The sequence below is a fragment of the Caloenas nicobarica genome, chromosome 1, assembly GCF_036013445.1.
Source record: "Caloenas nicobarica isolate bCalNic1 chromosome 1, bCalNic1.hap1, whole genome shotgun sequence".
In the NCBI taxonomy this organism is placed as follows: domain Eukaryota; kingdom Metazoa; phylum Chordata; class Aves; order Columbiformes; family Columbidae; genus Caloenas; species Caloenas nicobarica.
Window position 1 is genome coordinate 193,884,949 of NC_088245.1, and position 19,430 is coordinate 193,904,378.

Sequence of the window (19,430 nt, forward strand, 5' to 3'; positions counted from 1 at the left end):
AAACACAAAGAGAAGACGCAGTACTGGTTAGCAAAATAAGGAGCTACAGTTCAATTCACACTCAGACTTTTCTCTCTCAGGATTTACAGAAAACATTTTAAAATGCAGACAATTTAGAAATCCATGTAGGAGTCTTCTAAAGCCACAAAGTAAAACACAACAACCAAAAAACCTCAAGTAGATCTGGAATAACCATTCACAGCAGTTCACCTCTTTCTAGTGTCAAAGGCCCTTCACTGAAACAGAACATTCCTACTACAGACAAAAATACTGATATAGTCACAGCACTGTAAAGAGATATAAATCACAGTTAAAGATTATAAAATTAAATTGAAAAACAGAGGTCTTATTTTGAAGATTCGTATTCTAAAATCATTGCATTAGTACCCTGGAACAACATTGTTAGTTTAAAGAATTTTCCAAACAAGACCATTAATCCGTATTTAAATTCAACAGAAGAATATCTACCAGAAAGCAGTTAAGGGACAGTACTGGTGTTCCTAAAACATAAGCATTTTGAGGACTCCCTGAAAAACATTTGAGTCCACTAACAAAAGCCAAAAAGTGGGTCAGAGATTCTTGTTAGATAGCTTTGACTCAAGTTCACCATGTGCAGAAAAAACTATTTCCCAGATTCATCTCTTTGGGCAACTTACTACATATCAGAAATTTATTAGCAAAGAAAAAATAAGAAGTCACTAGAAAAAGAATGAAGAAATCTGGACAAACTTCAGTTAAATTTGTTAAATTTCAGTTTATTTTTAGTTATACAGAGGAAACGAAAGTTTAAAGTGCTTATTCCAATCACCTGGGCTGAGCAAGTGAAGAAAAATCTTTCAGCAATTTTTATATTGTGTTCTGAAAACACACTACTTCAAAACAGTTATTTTTTTTATAACTAAAAAGTATCAACTTTTTAAAGTCACCCATTTTTGTTCTAATAGAGGCACATTTGCTTCAAGTAAAACAATCTGCTCACACCAGACAAATGCAAATGAGAAAGCTGTTATGATCCTAAACCAAATGTGAAGAGCCATGCAGTGATATACAGCTGAGTACTTCAGAGACCAACAAAACAACTTTCTGACAACCCCACAGAACAAAATTTCAGAAAAATCACCCTTCTCCCCACAACAGCCCACCTCAGCAGCAGGAGAATAATTCACTCTCACGGAACAATGGCCTTATGACCGTGACACAGCACCAAATCTTATCTTGTCCTAGATCTGGCTTTGTAGGACTCTTTGTGTGATTTCTATGCAAAACCTAATCTCACGCATTTAATCACTATTACTACTGAAGAGAAACCGAAGATCCTCGCTGAAATGTTTTTAAGCTCTTCTAATTTAATCATTATTTGCAAAGCACAAACAGAAACCCTAAGCAGCAGGCTAGTTTCAAATAAAGGAGCTAAAAAAACACAGGTTATACTGAAAGGTTCATAGAGCTATGAAGAACTTCAGGCTATCACCCTCTTCCACCTGCCTGAGGTGACAGGTGATATCACTCTCTCTTCACCCTGATCCTAGAGTCTCTGATGATGATGGCTGCACAATTCCCAGGCAATCCCTTCCCTTCCCCCCTTCTCTATGGCAGAGTTTGTTCTTTGCTTCTAACACAAAGAATGAGGTTACTCCTACTGCCTCTTCTCTTACACATCAAAGACCAAAAAACCATTCCTTCCCTGCAAGGATTTCTTAGACCCATTTATACCAGAGGATGGAAACTACCAAACGTAGCATCATAGAATCATTTTGGTTGGAAAAGACCTTTCTGATCATCAACTCCAACCATTAACCTAGCACTGCCAAGTCCACCACTAAACCATGTCCCTAAGCATCTCATCTTAAACTTCTGAAGATCTGCATCTCTCTGCAGTTCTATCACCTGGCTTAAAAGAATTCCCTGCTGCTCAGTGTTTCCCAGGGGGTTACTTTTTCTAGATATATGATCCTTCTTGTTGCTTCCCTCTGGCTGTTCTGCCTGGGGCCACCTATGTGCTTGAACTTGAGTGCTCCAAATTACACCCTGCTGCTGCCGAGGCTTCAAGACTTTGCTGACACCAAATACAGCAGAGGGACCGTTCCACATGCCTTGCACAGCATCTGCCACTTCACACAATCCCAGGATGGTACCTGGTTTTGCCTCGCTGTGTAAGGTTATTGATTCACTCTAAGGTTATGAACCATGCATTTTCTTCACATCTTTTCTACAGGACTGCTACTTATTTTTTTCCTTTTTATTTCTTTTAAACCATTGTTCCATTTGAACAAGCACTGCAGTCACGTGAGGGGAAACTCAGACTTCAGAGTTATTTGGTTTCTATTTTGAAGACAAAAAACGCAAACATGAAAATTATCCAGATCTATGAATTTCTAAGATGTGATCATTAAAAAAAAAAGAAAAAAAGGAAAAAAAAAAAGACAGCATTTCTGTTGCTCACAGCAAGTTACCCATACAAGCAGGAGATGATTACTTATTCTATATTGGCATGCTAGATGTCTGGAAATCACAGGATGTTTTCTCACACTCCAGGAAAGGCCTTCTGCTCTTGGGTGCTTCTTCCACCAAGTTTTACTCATCAAAGCAGTGTGGAAAAAAACTGGCGTTTTTAGACAGCTTAGCCATTGTGATCTTTCATACTTAGTACTTTTAGCATCAAACCAGGTCTGTAGGAAATATTACTCCACATATTCTTTGCTACTAGGCTGCTTCTGAGCTCGTTAGTTTTCAAAGGTTGATTTTAAACATACCTATCAATGAGTAGCCAAAATTCCTTTGAATTATCTATGGTAGTTTAATGTAGATGCTACCTTTTTTCCCTCCACTTATTAACCGTTTGCAGTAGTCCCATGTATATTTATGAACAGGCTCACCCTTTTTATACCTCTATTTTAATGCACCTTTTTCTAAGGTTTTAGCATCATCCTAACCAATTTTCATTTGGACAATCCCATACTTAAGGGTATGGCTACTAAAACATTCCTCAGTAGTGGGTTCACACTGATGAGGTGAGTCACAGCAATGACTTTTGTTAACCACTAATATTTGTGCATTGTTAATGGCTGTGCCACCAGTCTTCAGAACTGACCAGACTCCCACCCATCTCTACCTGTGATGAGCCAAGGTAACTGAAAACAGTATAAAATTAGTTTTCATTTTTACAAAGTAGTTTAACTTAAGAAGAACAATACTAAGCCAGGTGCTTTTATCCCTGAATTTTTGCTTTTGCAATCATGGCCTCAACAATGATTCTATTAAGATTTATAATGAATGACTTTTCAATATTTTAAACTTTCAAGTCCTATAGAATACAGGAACAGATTCAAATGAACAACCTGACAATCATACAAAAATAATTCAACTTCTTCAGCTGTATGTGAGCAAGTGCCTGACAAGCATGAAACACAAATAAGTTTAATATGTCTTGCTGCAAAGTTTGCAATTCAATTATATTGAAGAAAAAAAACCACACACACATACACAAAACACCGCACCACCAAAAAAACCCCAACGAGGTTTAAAAGGGCAATTGCCAGGGCTTACTAAGTTGTAGCCTACTTGAAAGAGCACTTCTATGACATTTAAATCTAAAATCTGGATGTCGTTTATCACTTGCCAGTTACGTCCTAGGACGAGTAAAACTGCAGCAAAAACCTCCTAGGTTTCAGCTAGCCTTGCAAAACTCACACCCCATCTCAGGGTCTGTGACCCACAGAACACTTGTGCTTCTAAGGTAAATTCATCTGAACAACCCTGTTGATCTTCAGGTAATTATAACATTAATCAAAAAATTTCCTTATTATCAAGGTGCATTCTTAGGGATTGGAACTGGGTTTTGTTTGTATTAATAATTTTATAGTTAAAGAAAATAATTCCATTCTCTTTCCACTTTAAACAAAACTGACCACTTCAATACTAAATAGTACTTTAGCACAATTTAAATGCCAATAACAACCCTATTGAAATGATAGTATCAGCACCTTTCTGTGGTTTATTTCCCTGAATTCAATGACGTGCATTCACAATTGAAATAATTAATTTCAGTCACATCTATTAACAGATTTGAAAATAAATTATCATCAAAAGACCACCACAAACACTGGTGGAAACAATGGCTCCATAGAACCCAACATGTATAAAATCTAAACATTAAAGTCTTCTTTTAAAATTAATTTTATAATTAAATAAAATTTTAATTGATATTAATATTAAAATACATGAATTGTGAAAAGCACTGGAAAAATTTTAAAAATAATCTCTTAATACATCCTGTTAATTATCTTCTTATAAAGACCATCTCAGAGCTGTTTAAAAAAATAAATCAAGCACCTAAATAAGTTCTCATTAAAACCAGGAACCGTTAAAATTACCAATAACAGCCAAACAAAAACAAACCCCTAAATTATCAAAGCACACATGCTCAAAATTTTTCAAAGTACAGAAAGTATTTGGATAGGATAGAGGGATGCCATATCTATGCCAGGAAAGCCTTCTGCTAGTTACCACCACTGTATTTTATCTCTGTTTCAGCCTGATGAAAGCTGTTGGCCTCACTACCACATTTTTATGCTCTGAACACACCTCAAGAATGTCTTTCAGTTGCTATCACTTAGTTACTACCAGCTTGGGGCAACGTAACTTACTGAAGCCTGTGCACAAGCTAATAGACAGGCCTTTCTATCACTTTCATTGGAACTGAATTAGAATTGAAAGAAAAAAGAAAAATCTAGTTATACTTTTCAGGCCAACTCTCCTGCTCCCTAAAAATGTACATCAGGACAAGCTGCGGGGCCAGACTTTCTGTATGAAGTTCAAGGGTGCAAAGGTGGATATCATAGGCAAAAACATCATTATAGCAACTTTGGAGTAAAATGCTGCTATCATGTCAAATACCATTAACTTAAAAGTGTAATAACAATAAATTAAAACAGTCTTGCAGAAATATATTTCCTGTGAGTTTTGCTACACATGCTAATACCATCTCCAAAGGTCAGGGTGACCCTGGATGCTGTGGACGCGTCACAGCAGGATCAAACACAAGAAGAGAGCAGGCACCAAAAATGGTTTTTAGGTACTATGTTATTCTGGAGACAATTCCATCTCCTTTTTCAATTTACAGTTCTGCCTCATAAGTGAGGGTTTAGAACGGGTAATAAAATCCCCGAGCACCATTTTTGCTCACTCATTTTGTTGGAGCAGGTTCTGTAGGCTGGCAGGCCTTCAGTGGTATTGTAATCTCATACTTTCTAATACTTTCACACGAAGGAAGAAAACTGCCTTATTGACTGCCTGGTTTGCATGCAGCTGTGGTAGCCCATGCCATTTTCTTTAACAGTCCTATTTTATTTTTGGTTTTCATTTAAATAGTACCCTCATCACTTCCGTATCACCCTACCTGCATTGGCCAATACGTAACTCCTCTTGTTCTGGAGAAAGAAAAAATTAAAAAGGTAAAAGCCTACATAATTTATTACTGCAGACTTTCTAGTGGTTGTCTGGGCTTTTTGATGCTTACTTGTTAAAGCACCTTTGTGTGCACAACAAACACAATATTTGAAACAATGCCTCAAAGATTAAGTTTTTGTGTCACTCATGTTGAGAGCAAGTCGGATAAAGCTGGGAGGTCATAGAGAGCAAGCTTTATATATATTTATTTATTTATTTATTTATATTTTTATATATGGGATAAGTGTGCCCTATTTACAAGGCGAATTTTTCACAGGCTACTTTGAAACTGCTCAGATTTAATCAAAGGGCTGTTTTCTTATCATCTTTTCAACTTTTCCTCTATCTTTCTTATAGATCATTGCATTTTCTTTCTACAGCAGGATGCAAAAAAACCCATTATTATGGCTACTTCCTGTACTTTGAACAATTTATATTCCTATCTTCCACAGTATTTTACACAGTGCTAGAATAACTTTGCCACAACCTTAGCAAGGTATTCCGTACTAAAAAACAACTAATCTAAACTGCAAACTGCATCTAAGTGTTTCTAAAATCATACTCTAGGGTTTTTACTAAATCCTACTGCAGGGTTTTTATTAACTAAGCTTACTTCAAAGGTAAATTTGTGATCAAAGAGCTTCTGGTCCTCCATACCTCTCTACTTTTTCCGTCTTGCTAGTACAGCTCATTACCTTTACAAGAGGAATTAGATCTGAGGTTTCGAGAATGCCTTTCCTCTGTAGAAGTCTTATCTTTATTTGTGTTTATATATCTGGATATGAGAGTTATTTCAGCCAGTTTACCTACCACTACTGCACGGCAACACACTGAGATGACTGAGGGAACCTTCAAACAGTGAAGGATTACTTACATGACTCTCTTTCCAGCACCATAATCACATATCTGGCCATCCTGGAAATCTAGCACATTAAAAAATAGGCTAATAACAAAAGAATAAGTTAAAAGCTACAGAGAAGAAAAAAAATCTAGTATAGTCTGCCCCTCAGTTAATGTATTTGCACCCCCAAAATTTCACCTAATTAGGGCATGACTTTTGCTATTAAAAATACAAAAACACATTCAAAGGACTTTAAAAGAATTATCGTGTATATATATACACAGATCTAAACACTATCTATATAGCAGATATCTATATATGACTGATATTCCTCAAGATATTACTTATATTACACTCACACAGTTCTCATTCCATCATTATATTTCAGTTATCAAGCTACTTAAATGCCCTGGAATTTAGAAAAGTGAAAACATTTTAAAGCTTGAGAAAAAACAATAGCAAAAGCATTTTAGCAAATCCAAATTTGATAAAACAGCACCTTAAGTAATGAGCCCTCCTTATATAAAGAAACCTGGTTCTGCATGTGGGCATCTTGTTTTCTGAAAAGTGCAGAAATGCAAGACAGAATGAGAGAGTAACTACACTTGCTAGGAAGAAAACTCGCTTTGCAGTATTTTAAAATCCTCTGCTACTGAAACTAGGAGAAAGCAGAATATTTTCTAATATGGCAATAAAAAATAGTTGTGAAATATAGAAAAATTCCAAATCTTTATTGTGCTTAAGTGCTTGGGAAAATGAACTGGAGGTGGAAAAAGATGACTACGGTCATCTGACCATCCTTCCATACATCCACACGGCTGCATCCCGCTGCTGCTCCTCCCCTCCTCTCTCATTCTGTAGGACAAAGTTAGCACAGGTTTTAATGTATATTCTTTTGGCAAACAACTCATTTTCCCTTCTGAAGCCTTTACGAGGGCAACATAAACGGACTCCGAGATTGCTGCAGTAACAATTACTAAATGAATCTATGACTGAAAATGCCAAGTTTGGCACATGTGAAGTGATGGGATTCCTCAGCTGTCAGACAATTTTGAGTAGCTTAAAGATTTTCATAACACCACATTTTTAAACACTTCCTTGTGAAAGCTGCTTAATAAACAACCAGTAATAGAAACGTCAAGCCTTTTGGACAGTTAAACAACGAAGGCAATTTCCACAAGGAGCTCCTATAACTTCACAAGTAACATACTTGAGTAAACCTTTCAAAATCTCTTAATAGTCCAATCTTCCTCACATAGTCAGAAAGAACAAAGGGCCATATACACTATCATGAAATGTAAGCAGTATTGCTTTTGTGAGCAACATGGGAATCAAAAATATCCCCCCCAAACACTTTTCCATATTGAAAAAACTCCACCTTTCCTCATTCTATACGTTCTTATTAAAACAATCTTCACAAAAATCCTTGACATTTTCTGGTTAAATTTGATACTACTTGGGAAACACTTACTATTTTCTCAAAACACTTTATGTTACCTGTGTAATTTTCCTACCAAAAAAAATTTTCAATTATTCGACTTGCTGCTTTGCTACATATTCCCCCTGCCCTCGCTTAAATCGGTCTGCTATAGGATTCTCCATACTTTCATTCAGAGATGCTGCAGACCAGATACATTATATATCATTTTAAATTGGCAGTGCCTTTTTGAACATTCTTCATAATTAACAGGAATTATAAGTTGGGCTAAGTTAATTTTATAGGCATCAAGATATTACAGTCTGATCAGCCCTTATTCTTTTGAGGAAGGGGTAAAGGACACTTGTGAGGTTTCAATAATTCCAATAAAAACCAAAGATATTAAATCTTTGTTAAAAGACTTCACCGAAAAAAGAGTATTTTTTTAAAATAATCTTTTATGTACTTTATGTATTATTAATTCACCTGTTCTCTTTTTCACCATGAAATCTTTCAGTCTGGAGCTTCTGAACAAGACAAGGTGTTCTCTGATGGGTGCAGCTCCTGAAGCCCGTGTCCTCAGCACCTAAGCCCTAGACGTTCCTCCTGCATTTCCCACTGCGCGCGTTCCAGCTGCTCCTGCGCCTGCCGCTCCCCCAGACAGAACCCTCGAGCTCCTTTGCCACCTGCCATCGGTGGCCGTGACCAAGTGTGCAGAGTCACCAGTGATCCTCAGAGCGCAGTCCAGCCAAACTGAAACAGCCCTGGTGCAACTTTCCGTGTATTTCTCCCAGAACACGTCCTCCTCTATTTTACATCTGCTTGTCACGAAATTTGAAAGAATTTGACCATTTTGATACCATATCATTTTACCAAACGGATCTGAAATTTGTTAACAGATAAAAAATTTGCTAACATACACAAAAGTCACTTGGGGGAACTGGCAAAAGAAGGCATGCCTGGGTATGATTTGTCTCCTTGAGCAGCCACACAGAATCAGTAGACCAACATAAAGGTTTTTTACTGTGGAACATGCAACACCATTTGCATTTTTTCAGCTATTTTTCCTAGAGACTGTAGCAGCAATGCTATAGTTTCTCCTACCTAAAACTCCAAAGCACCACCTTGTTTCCAGTTTAGAAGCCAGTATACAATATGCGGACAGACATGTTTCTGGTGCTGTTATTAAATGTATGTTCCACCAAACAAGGACAAACTTCTCAAAAGCCACTACAGTGACATCAGTTCTTGATGAAAGGCACTGAAAAGCCCTGCCTTGATTTGATACACTGTAAGGTAAAGATCTAAATGGTTATAAAGATCAGTCCTGAAACATCCCACCTAGCACTGAAAGGCTCTAGGGGAAGGAGGAGAGAGGAAACAAAAGCAATACTTTTCACAACAGCATTTACGGCCATATGAATAAAAACTACAAGTTACTTTCAGCCTCAAATTTGCAGTTGCCCTTTTGCAACAGTTCTTCACTACCTCTTAACTGGTCCGAGATCACAGGTTAAAAATTATTCAATTTACGATGACGTAGAAACATCATGAAAAAAGTACTCTGCTTCCATTGCTTCTTGTGTCTGACAGTTCTGCAGCAGGTAAGTGAAAAATATCTCACTAAAATATCAATAATCATGTAATGTAACTTAACATCTCCAAATACTGTGTTGTACTCATTTGTCCACAAGACATCTGGTGGATAAATAAGCGGTCTTACTCTTTGCATTTCTTTTTTGCACCTTGTGGTTCTTTGATGTAGAAATTTTCACTGACAACAGAACTCCAAATTCAGAAACTTCAGCTGCATCTCCTCTAGCCACTAACAGTCTGAGAGTAAGTTTGCCTAGGTTTACTCACATTACTGGCAAGCTAAATTAGCAAAGCTCTTCTAACAATGTATACATTGCTCCACCATGACCTTCCATTTACAGTTCAGACAAAGACTGTATTTACTGCAGTTTCAAAACAAGGTATGTTAATAAATAGAGCACAAAAAGTGTTGCCAGTATCACCATCAGTTGTAAATGACAAGGTCGAGGGACTTAGCTTTTATCATCACAGAAGATTCATGATTTTGAGAAGTATTTATGGAAAAGATATACTGAGCTAAGAAGCACAAAAGTTATCGATAAACTACATTAAGGCTTCAACAAACAAAACAGAAGTCGGTACACAAACCAATATAGTCAGACCCTTTGGAAACACCTGCAGTAGATAACGAAAGGCTGAAAAAATTACTCATCTTTATTATACTCTGATAAGGTTGGACTTGACCATCAAGCAAATGGAGCTTAGAATAAAAGCTACCATCTAATAGGTGGATTTGGACTGTGGGATTTCTGACCTCTCCTTACAGCCCTGTTTTCATATGAATCAAGTTTATAAACGAGCTTTATACTTGCAATCAGAAAAACATCTACCAAAAGTTCCCCTATTCAGCACTTCATCTTACTATAAACGGGAATCTAACAGCATCGTGTGGCCAAAGATTATCAAGAACTTAGAGCATTGGTTTCCCTTTTTTGCTAAACACTGGTTGCATGGAGAAAAAATATTTTCAGGTCTATCTGTTCATCTCACACATTTTCCTAAACCTTGGAGTTTTACTCTATCCCTTCACGATCCTTCCTTAAAACTTGTTAAATGACCTTGCACTTTCTTGTAAGATCTGAAGTTAAAGATGATCAACCTGTAAAAAGCTATGAAAGATTACATTCGTATTCAAGAATTACTTGAGTGGACATGGCATACAAATTTTAAAAAATCTGCTCACTATCTGTAAAGATGGCCAATTTATGAAATCACCAGAAAGTCTTACAATGAAGACCCAAATACAACTGGAGAAGTAGACTGAATATTGTATTTTCATTTACCTTTTCCATGTGATTTCAGCATTCCTTTAGCACAACAGGAATAGTATTCCAGCTAAGAATAAAAGACGTAGGGCAAATCCAAGAGAGGTCTAAAAATATTAACCTCTGTAACACTTGAATCCTACAGAATTGACAAATTTTTTTAATTCCTCAGGCTTGAGTATCTCTTTCTACGATATTGCAGTTACAGATGCATTTCATACCCAATGTTGGTTACAATTTGATGATCCAGTAGTAATATATCTTTCATTTTATAACCACACAGCTTCCAAAAACCTCCTAAGGATACATCATCTTTTTTTTTCTTCAAGAAAAAATGGCACCACATTCTCCCTCTCGTCATGATGCAGTCAAGGTGCATCACAAAAACATGCTCTTTCACTGAAAAGGTTTTGTATCTCACTCTTTTCTTCACATTGTTCCTTATTCTACATGAGCTATTTGATCTTTCATATTCTTCTTACTCACACCTGCTTTCATTCCCTCACCACGGCTTCTCTTCTATTGATTTTTCATGAGTTAGATTTCAGATTTTGAAAAAGCAGTAACTGAATATTTGAAGAAAGATCAAATGGTGAAGATATAACACATTTGCAGAAGGCTGAGGTTGGAAGTTATCTCTGGAAATCATCTGACAACTTGTGCAGGGTGTGCTCTGTCCCATTGTCCAGGTCACTAATGACAATACTGACCAGCCCTCGGGACACTCCACTAGTGACTGGTGTCCAGCTCAAATTCATGTCACTTATCACAACTCTCTAAGCCCATCAGCTCAGCCAGTTTTGAATCCACCTCATTTCGCTGTGCACTGACCTAGTCTGTACTTCAGTAGTTTGTCTACAAGGGTGTTACAGGATGCAGTGCTGAAAGCCTTACTAAAGCTCTTCCTCCATCCAAGGAGGCAAGCACTGAAGGTTTCAGGCTGGCTAAGCATGATTTCCCCTTCATAAATCCATGCTGACTGCTCTCCATCACCTTCCCAGTGATCAAGGAAAGAGTGACTGGCATGTAATTTCCCAGATCCTCCTTCTTGCCCATCTTGAAGATTGGTGTGACATTTGTTTTTTTCCCCTCAGGAACCTCCCCTGATTGCTATGACCTTTCAGAGAGAGTAGTAGCCTCACCATGATTAGCTTATATGAAGCAAATGATTTTATATAGCTCTACTGCCTTCCGTATGGTGAATTCAAAGATCTCTATGCAGCATGCCTTCCGCTTCTCTGACTGGAAGGCTCATAGTACTGCAGCAATAGACTCTGTATTTATAGCTTCAAATCTGCATTTGTACAAAGTTGACAAACTCAATGAAGAGCTTGACCTAACAGGCCATTGCCAACAACCATGTCCAAGAAGAAAGCGAGCCAAATGCATTCTCATTTGCACAGCAATTCTTTTTTTTTCCTCCTTCTTCTTAACAAAAAACAAACAAAAAATGAAGTTTGTTTGGGCTTTTGGTTGTTTGTTTTTGTGGGATTGTGTGTATGTCTGGGGTTTTTTGCCTTTTTTTTTTTTTTTAAAGTCACTGGTATGAGCATCAAATACTTAGTTTTGTAGTCTCTTCTGATCATTTCTACACTTTGATTAGTTACTGGTTCGAAAGTTTAATCTAAACCATAAGGAAAATGCTCCAAAAGGCAGGCAAGGGAATAGCCATATTCTCTGCAAATAGCAGCATTAAGAAACACTCAATAATGCTATTTTAACTGTAGAATATTTAAAATTACAGTAAATTACAACTCACTTGAAAGCACGTTATTACAGCCCATGCAAGAAAACAAGGTTATGCCAGACATGGCTTTCTTTTCTGATCTCATGAAAGCACACACATAATGACAAACACCTTGGAAACAAAAATCTTGGGAAATGCACCAGCTGACAGCCAACAGTGATGGGGTTTGGGTTGTCTGTGTTTTTGCTTGTTTGTTTGGGGCTTTTCTGCCAGTTTTTTTTCGTTTTTTCTTCTTCTTTCAAAGCAAATCACCAATAAGTCATTACAATACCTTCTGGGATATCTTGCCTGTTATCTGTTTATATACTTAAACAGGGTAGAAGACCACCCTGTTTCTAAAAGCAGCTAACTTATTTTAAGTAATGTGCACAGCTTTTCCCACAGTTTGTTTTTAAGCACTCGGGTTCATTCTTTCAAATGACCACAGTTTTGTAAGCACTAGATCAGAACCGAAGGGCATTCCTGTATTTCTGAAGTAATCCTTGAATATTGATGAGGGAGACATTCTTGGATTCAAGAGCTCTAATGTGGAAAATGGTAAATAGGCAGAGTAAAAGTTCCGTATATTTAACCCTGCCTAAAGCACATGCTTAAGTGATTCACAGCCAGAGCCTGGGCAGTGACAAAGATGTCGTCTACAAAAAAAACCCCAACACCCTGGCAGTGGCTTCTCCTCATTTATTGTCAAAAGAACATCTTTAATGTTCCCACTAATCCCAAACCTGGCAGCAGGTACCCTTGAGAAGAGCCCAGGTCCCAGGAAGCTATGTTCCAACTGTATTAAAGCTTGTCTGCCTGAAAACTTATTAAAAAAACCAGTGCTCATCCCACAGCAGCAGTTTAGCTGAGACGCACACTAGGAACACACTAAATAGGCCGCAGTATCCTGTGCTAGTTGCAAATGGTCACGTCCACAGCAACACAACCCCAGACTAGCTAACTAAGCCATGGATGTTATTGAGAAAGGCTAAGAGTCTACTGCGGCTTTGGCAGAAGGGGAATTGGGAAGCAGGAGCCCAGCGCTGTGTTACCCCCACCAGACCTGGCTTGCCCAGCAGTAATTCATCTGCTCAGCACCCACTCACACCATGCACAAAGAAACAGGCCAGGGAATTTAGTCTGAAAATTTGGGAACAAAAAACCACTTCACTGTAGTGTCTCAGCTGCAGCACAAGAGCTGTGAGTTCTCTCTTTGTGTTTGGGAGCGGGTTTGGGGGATGGTGGTATGTTTTAAAGTGTTGCTGCACCACCTGAGCACTTTAAATAGTAGGTTTGGTGCATAATCTATTATAGATTTAATATTTTGCTAATATATTAGTAATCTAAACTGCAGACTAATCTTACTCTCACCACACAAAATGAGTGAAGGGGTGTGGGAACAGCAGGATGTGCAGTTCCAGCTAAAGGGCCTTGGACAGATTATATAGAAGTATGTTTTTAATGAGTGTAAGAAGTGATAGCCCAGGCCAGTGAGAATTGTATCTCGGGCTGGAAAACCACCCCCATATGTATCATGTGTGAATGTCCTTGGGCCTGGTCCGTGAACAAGTGGGAATGTAACTGAAACAAACATAACATGAGTGTGGCATGTTTTTAATAACAATTATTGGAAAAACATCTTATGTAACATCTTAGTCCAGGCCCGTATCTGTAAATCCTATAAACTGTCAATGGCTAATAAAGAGGGCCTCAGCCTGGCTCTTCTCTCGCTGCTAACAAGAACTCTATGCCTGTGCGTGCATCTTTGTCTGCGTCCCAGTGTGCGTCGTTCCTCATCACCGCAAAGGGGTACTCATCTCTTATCTGAGACTGGATCCTGACTGCGTGGACAGACCTACTACACACTAATACCAAATAATGATGGACTTTTAAATGTTAACAGGTATGGCATATAAATTGCCACACCATGCAAAGGAATCTCTATTTGGAGCCCATTACTTGAAGAAATCTTCCAAGCACACAGCTGAGTCCATCCTCTCTTTCCTCATGCTACTGAGGAAGCAGATTGATGAAAAGAGATATACGGCCAGTCTTCTGCTTATGCTTATTTTTAGTGTGGAATAAGCACTTTGAGTACAGGAAGAAGTCCAAGAGCTGGATATCATAAAGTGGAAAAAGGATGAGGAAAAGAAGTCAGCAAAATGCAGTATGTTTCAAGCACATTTGATAACTAAATTCAAAATATTATTAAAATTGTAATTGATGCACTTTGTGGTAATTACATGAAGTGTTATTTCCTTCCTGCTGCAGTCAGAGCATGAATAAACAATCTGCCTTCAACTGCTCTCAGTCATTAAATTTCAAAAAGCTGAAGAATATGCAAGTCAAAATGAAATTTTAAAAGGACTGACATTTATTTGTTCAAAAATTTTACTGGTATGTTTCAAAGACTTATAGAAAAGCTAACTACTGAAGCACAGCACTATTCAAAGATAAAAAAATATAATCAACACCTCTCTTGCTCTGATGGAAATGGTGAATTGGCTTTCATGTAACCAGTGAAAGAGAAAAAAACAGCAAAGGGAGTTAACTATTTAAATAAATAAATTATTGCTAAGATTTGTACGCATTTCCTTTGTAAAAGGCAAACTAGGACTAGAAAAAACACTATACAATTAGTGTCTTCCTGTGGTTTTTACTGTTTCATATAGAATATACTCACTTTATACAAACCTTACATGAATTAAGATTCCTCAGTTCCACCGTTATGAAGAAAAAATTCAGTCTAAGTTTATGGGGTTTTAACAGCCATTAAGTTTTACCTCCTGGTTTGTGGATGCTAGCAAGAAAGGAGCTACTGTATGCCATATTTTGTTTCTGATTACAAAAGTCAGGATCTCAAAAAACTCCAAAACATTACCTACCTAAAAGCCAACTTCATTAAGACATGTTAAGAAAAGAAAACCCCAAACCCACTTAGATGGAGGATAATTACTTTCTCAATAAATAAGCTTTCTTACTCTTGAAAAAATCCTTATCCTATGAGGAAAATATAACAAAGAACAGATTTTTCTGCCAAAGTTCTATACTCTTTAGCTTCCTACCACTCCCAGGCACCATCGACTCTTATAGTAGCTAGTATATGAAATGAAAGCAAGCATGTTACTTAAGCAACTCTATATGTGTTATCTGTACACATCTCAGTCTAGGGTAACAGCTTTTATAGGATTCTCACCAACACGGCTTGACAAGGTTCCAGGGGGAAGACCTCTCAGACTGTGCCTCAAGCTTTTGGTCTCTTCCTCAGATTACCAAAAGATAGCCAATTGTGATGGTGGTTTTTCTGCTGGAAGAAAACTTCATGCTGGACTGAGACCACCAACTCATTTCACATAGGTCAGAAAATGAGATGGTAATAGTTTTTTGCAGTTGCCAACTTAAACTATATTTCAGCTACAGACCTAATTGTGAAAGGCTCTGTAATAAGTTACCAATCTCCTGAGCCATCCAGTTAACAACATGCATGGTTTTCTTTTTAAACTCAATTATGCTTAAGTTCATAAGTTTTCTGAAACTGTAGAAAGTAAAACTTCAGAAAAATTTAGATTCTTGATGACAGGTCATTTGTTTTCTGTATGCCCCTTAAAAGTATACTGAAGAGTACTATTGCAGGCAGAACATCAGAGTAAGACATTACATTTTTGTTTAACACAGTGTGTCTAAGTAGTAACATGCACTATATATTTCTACACCAAGTTTTGCTCCACTATTTTATGAGTCATGACAAAGCCATCACAGTCTTTTGACATTTTCCCTTAGTGCTGTGGCTTTTGTTCAATTTCTAAAACTAGGAGCAAATTAGAAACAATATCCATACAATTATTTTAATAAACCAAAGCTTCCTTTTATTTATGAAAATGTTATTTATCAAAGACAAATCTTTTCCCATCAGTTTAAAGAGAGACTAGCACTCTGTAAAAGCATTTATCTGGCATGAAAATAGAAGACAAATAACTGGTCACTGCCTACATTTCCAGAAACAGTATTAAAGCTATTTCAAAGACAAAAAGTGACTCTGGAAGAATAATAAGGAAGCCAGACTTATTGCACCAAGTATGGAATAGCACTGGTAATCCTGACTCATGGGAATGAAAGGTCAAACTAACGATACTCTCATGCACTAAAGAAACTTCAGTAATTACGAGGATCATATATAGATAGTATTATACTTCGATAGCATTTGTTTCAATTTACTTCTAAGAATAAGAGCTACAGACAACTGGGTCAGGAAAACTACCCAATGTTAAGACAACAGACAGAACCAGTCGAGCCAGCTATGGGCATATTTCAAAGGCAAATATATAAGGATTGTTTTATGTTGGTGAATATCACCATTTAAAATAATTTGCTGGTTAAGAAACACTAACTCGGGTTCAAAATGTTTTGCTAATACCGTCGTTTGGATAAACAGTTTATTTGCAGAAATCATCAAAAGCTTGCATGGCTGATAGATTATAAATATTAGGAGAAGGTAATGGCCTTCAAAAGTTACCTTCATAACTAAAAATGATAATTTTAGAGAGTTCTTATTTTTTCAGCAGTTCTTACAGCCAATCATCCTCTCCCCCACCTCCACACATGCCATATTTAGTTATTTATCTTGCCTGCAGTAATACTACCAGAGGCATTTTCTGTACCTCAACATGCCTGTTGTTTAAATGAACACTTTTCAAAATAGTTTATTTAGAAAATCAAAAAAGGAAAACAGCCATCTGATATACTTTGCTGTCATAAGCATATCGGATCATAGCTGGCTTTTGAAATTCGTTCTACTAATCAAGGCTGACTGCGGCATAAAAATAATGTATTTATTAGTACATGCCCTTAGCACAAAGGTTTCTGTTTCCCAGCAATTTGTATAAAAAACCAGTCCTTGCCCTCAATCATCATCCCAGTGCTAAAACCCATTGCGGATCCACTTACCAAATCCCTGTGTAACACCCAGTTAGCATGCAGGTAGTGAATACCATCTAGGATCTGATATAACAGAGACTTCACCATTCCCCGAGGTAACTGAACTGGTTTCTTGTTCGCTTTAGAAGCCCTGTGAAACTTGATTATATGCTGTAAAGGGGAAAAAGAAATCAAAATTAAAAAGTGTAATGTTTTAATCTACAGCATTACACAAAAAGATTGCTAGCAATTCCTTATGCATACTTCTTAGGGTTTTTTCCAACCTTTCATCATTCATTTTCAAAACTAGAAACATGTACCTTAAGTACTAGAAAATTAATACTATACAAGGCAAAGTCCCAAGGAATTATCTCAAAAATTGAATCAGTTGTTGCTGTGGTTTTACCCTGGCAGGCAGCTAAGCCCCACACAGCCGCTCACTCATTCTCCCACAGTGGGATGAGGAATACAAAACCGATACAACTGTCAAGAGAAAATTCCCTTGCAGATCTGTAAAAGTTTGGAGGTTTTAGGGGTATTTTTGCTTGGGGGTTCTTTTTGATAAGATAGGCTGACATCTTGTATATCACAGCACAGAATTAAAAGTCCATCACTTATCTCCTGTATTATTTTACTTTTAGGTTTTTCTCCTACAGTAGTAATGACATGGTAATATTCAACACCTAATGCCAAACAGAAATTCTTGCAAATTGTATTGGGAGTTTTAAACATTTAAATTAGAAGCCCCAATGTATTTCTTCTTTATTTACTATTTCCTTAAAGCACAGTATGCTCAAAACAGAAGCTGTTGACAGAGCAAAGCTATAAATCTGTCCATCTGAAAGTCAGCTACCAAGCCAGACACGGAAAAAACCTTCGACAATTTTAAGTGGGCACACAGGCAATGAAGTCTAGCAACAATGAGGAGTCCAAAGGGATATTTTGTCTTAGCACCTGAGTGCCAGGTGCCACTAACTTCAATAGCATAAGGTGTGCAACAGTCATGGCAACCATTTCTCTGTTTCCTTTTGAGAGAGGCAGCTTCTAGAACAAACTTTTTCTTGCATTCATACTTCTTTTCTGTAACGGCTCACACTTGAGCAATCATCAAAACAGCCCTGATATTGCCTATCCAAAACCTGGCACCAAATTTCTATCGTGTGTTGTTCTTACACTCCTGAGCTTTCATACTCCAGGTGCCAATTAGGTAGCCAGCTAATCAACCCTTTGGGAAATTGCCTTTCCTCTGTTCCTGCAACCCAGCTCCATACAGGTTGCCCTCCTTTGCTTCAGGCATCGAACTTGGCTTTCCTGGGAGGAAAAGACACATCCCTGCTCTGCCAAAGGTAAAAATGGGGCTGCACAGAGGAAAGAAACACAGATGGCAAAGTGACAGTCCCTGCCGAGTCAGCCAAGCACCGCACACACAAGCGTCCCTCAGCCTGTGACACAAGTTTTGCCTCCTCTCACCTCCCACTTCCACTGACTACAAAGCAAATGTTATTTTTCAGGCAGGGGCCAGGGAGAAGTGAATCTTCAGAGACAGCCAGAAAGGCTGTCCAGGCTCTCCTAGAGCTTTTTGCTCCTGCTCTAATATACCCTGTGCTCTTTTCCCAGCCATGTTTGAGAGCTGTTGTGCTAGATATGCTCAGCGCTGGAGGACTCGGTCCACAGCTGCTCCCAGGGCCCCGAGCCAGCCCAGTCCCTGCAGTTCTGGTGTCCAGACACAGCGAACGACCAGAGCTGGTACAGCTGCGGAGTTCTGGAGTTTATACAGGTTTGTGCACGTAAACATCAAGGTCAAAATTGAGGGTCGCTCCTGAGTTACTGAAATTCAAACCAGCTTTTTGTTAACAGAGGTGCTTCTGCAGTGATTTTGGTTAAGTATGAGGCAATGCAGAAATGTATAAACACAAACAAGGACAGGTCACTGTTACTCACAGTCCTCCAAACAAATAAAAAGCCTTGCAGCGCATTTTGAAACAAAAACACCTCACACATTCCGAAACGTCCGCAGCTTAGCATAAGTATGGGGAGCAGTGAAAAAAAGGAATGTCCTTGGTTTTTTTCCACATGAGAAAAAAGGCTTTACTCCATTTTCTCGATATTTTGTTTGTTTTGTATATAAGCCTTAAAAATGTCTCAACATTTCAGCTGTTTGGTAATCTTTTTGCCTTGATTTTATTTTGGCAATGAAATCTCAAGACCAACTATCAGAACTTC

At 37.8% G+C, this 19,430-nt stretch overlaps 1 protein-coding gene across 6 annotated transcripts in view; it reads right to left on the reverse strand.

Moving 5' to 3' along the window:
* Positions 1 to 19,430, reverse strand: part of CDK8 (cyclin dependent kinase 8) — an 82,605-nt gene that overhangs the window by 26,976 nt on the left and 36,199 nt on the right. For 5 of the 6 annotated variants that reach the window (XM_065634625.1, XM_065634619.1, XM_065634611.1 and 2 more), the window contains exon 4: positions 17,238 to 17,378. In XM_065634625.1, coding sequence (XP_065490697.1) covers positions 17,238 to 17,378 — 141 coding nt within the window. Of the gene's footprint in view, positions 1 to 17,237; positions 17,379 to 19,430 lie in introns of those variants that run through there. The other variant, XM_065634658.1, reaches the window with a different exon arrangement.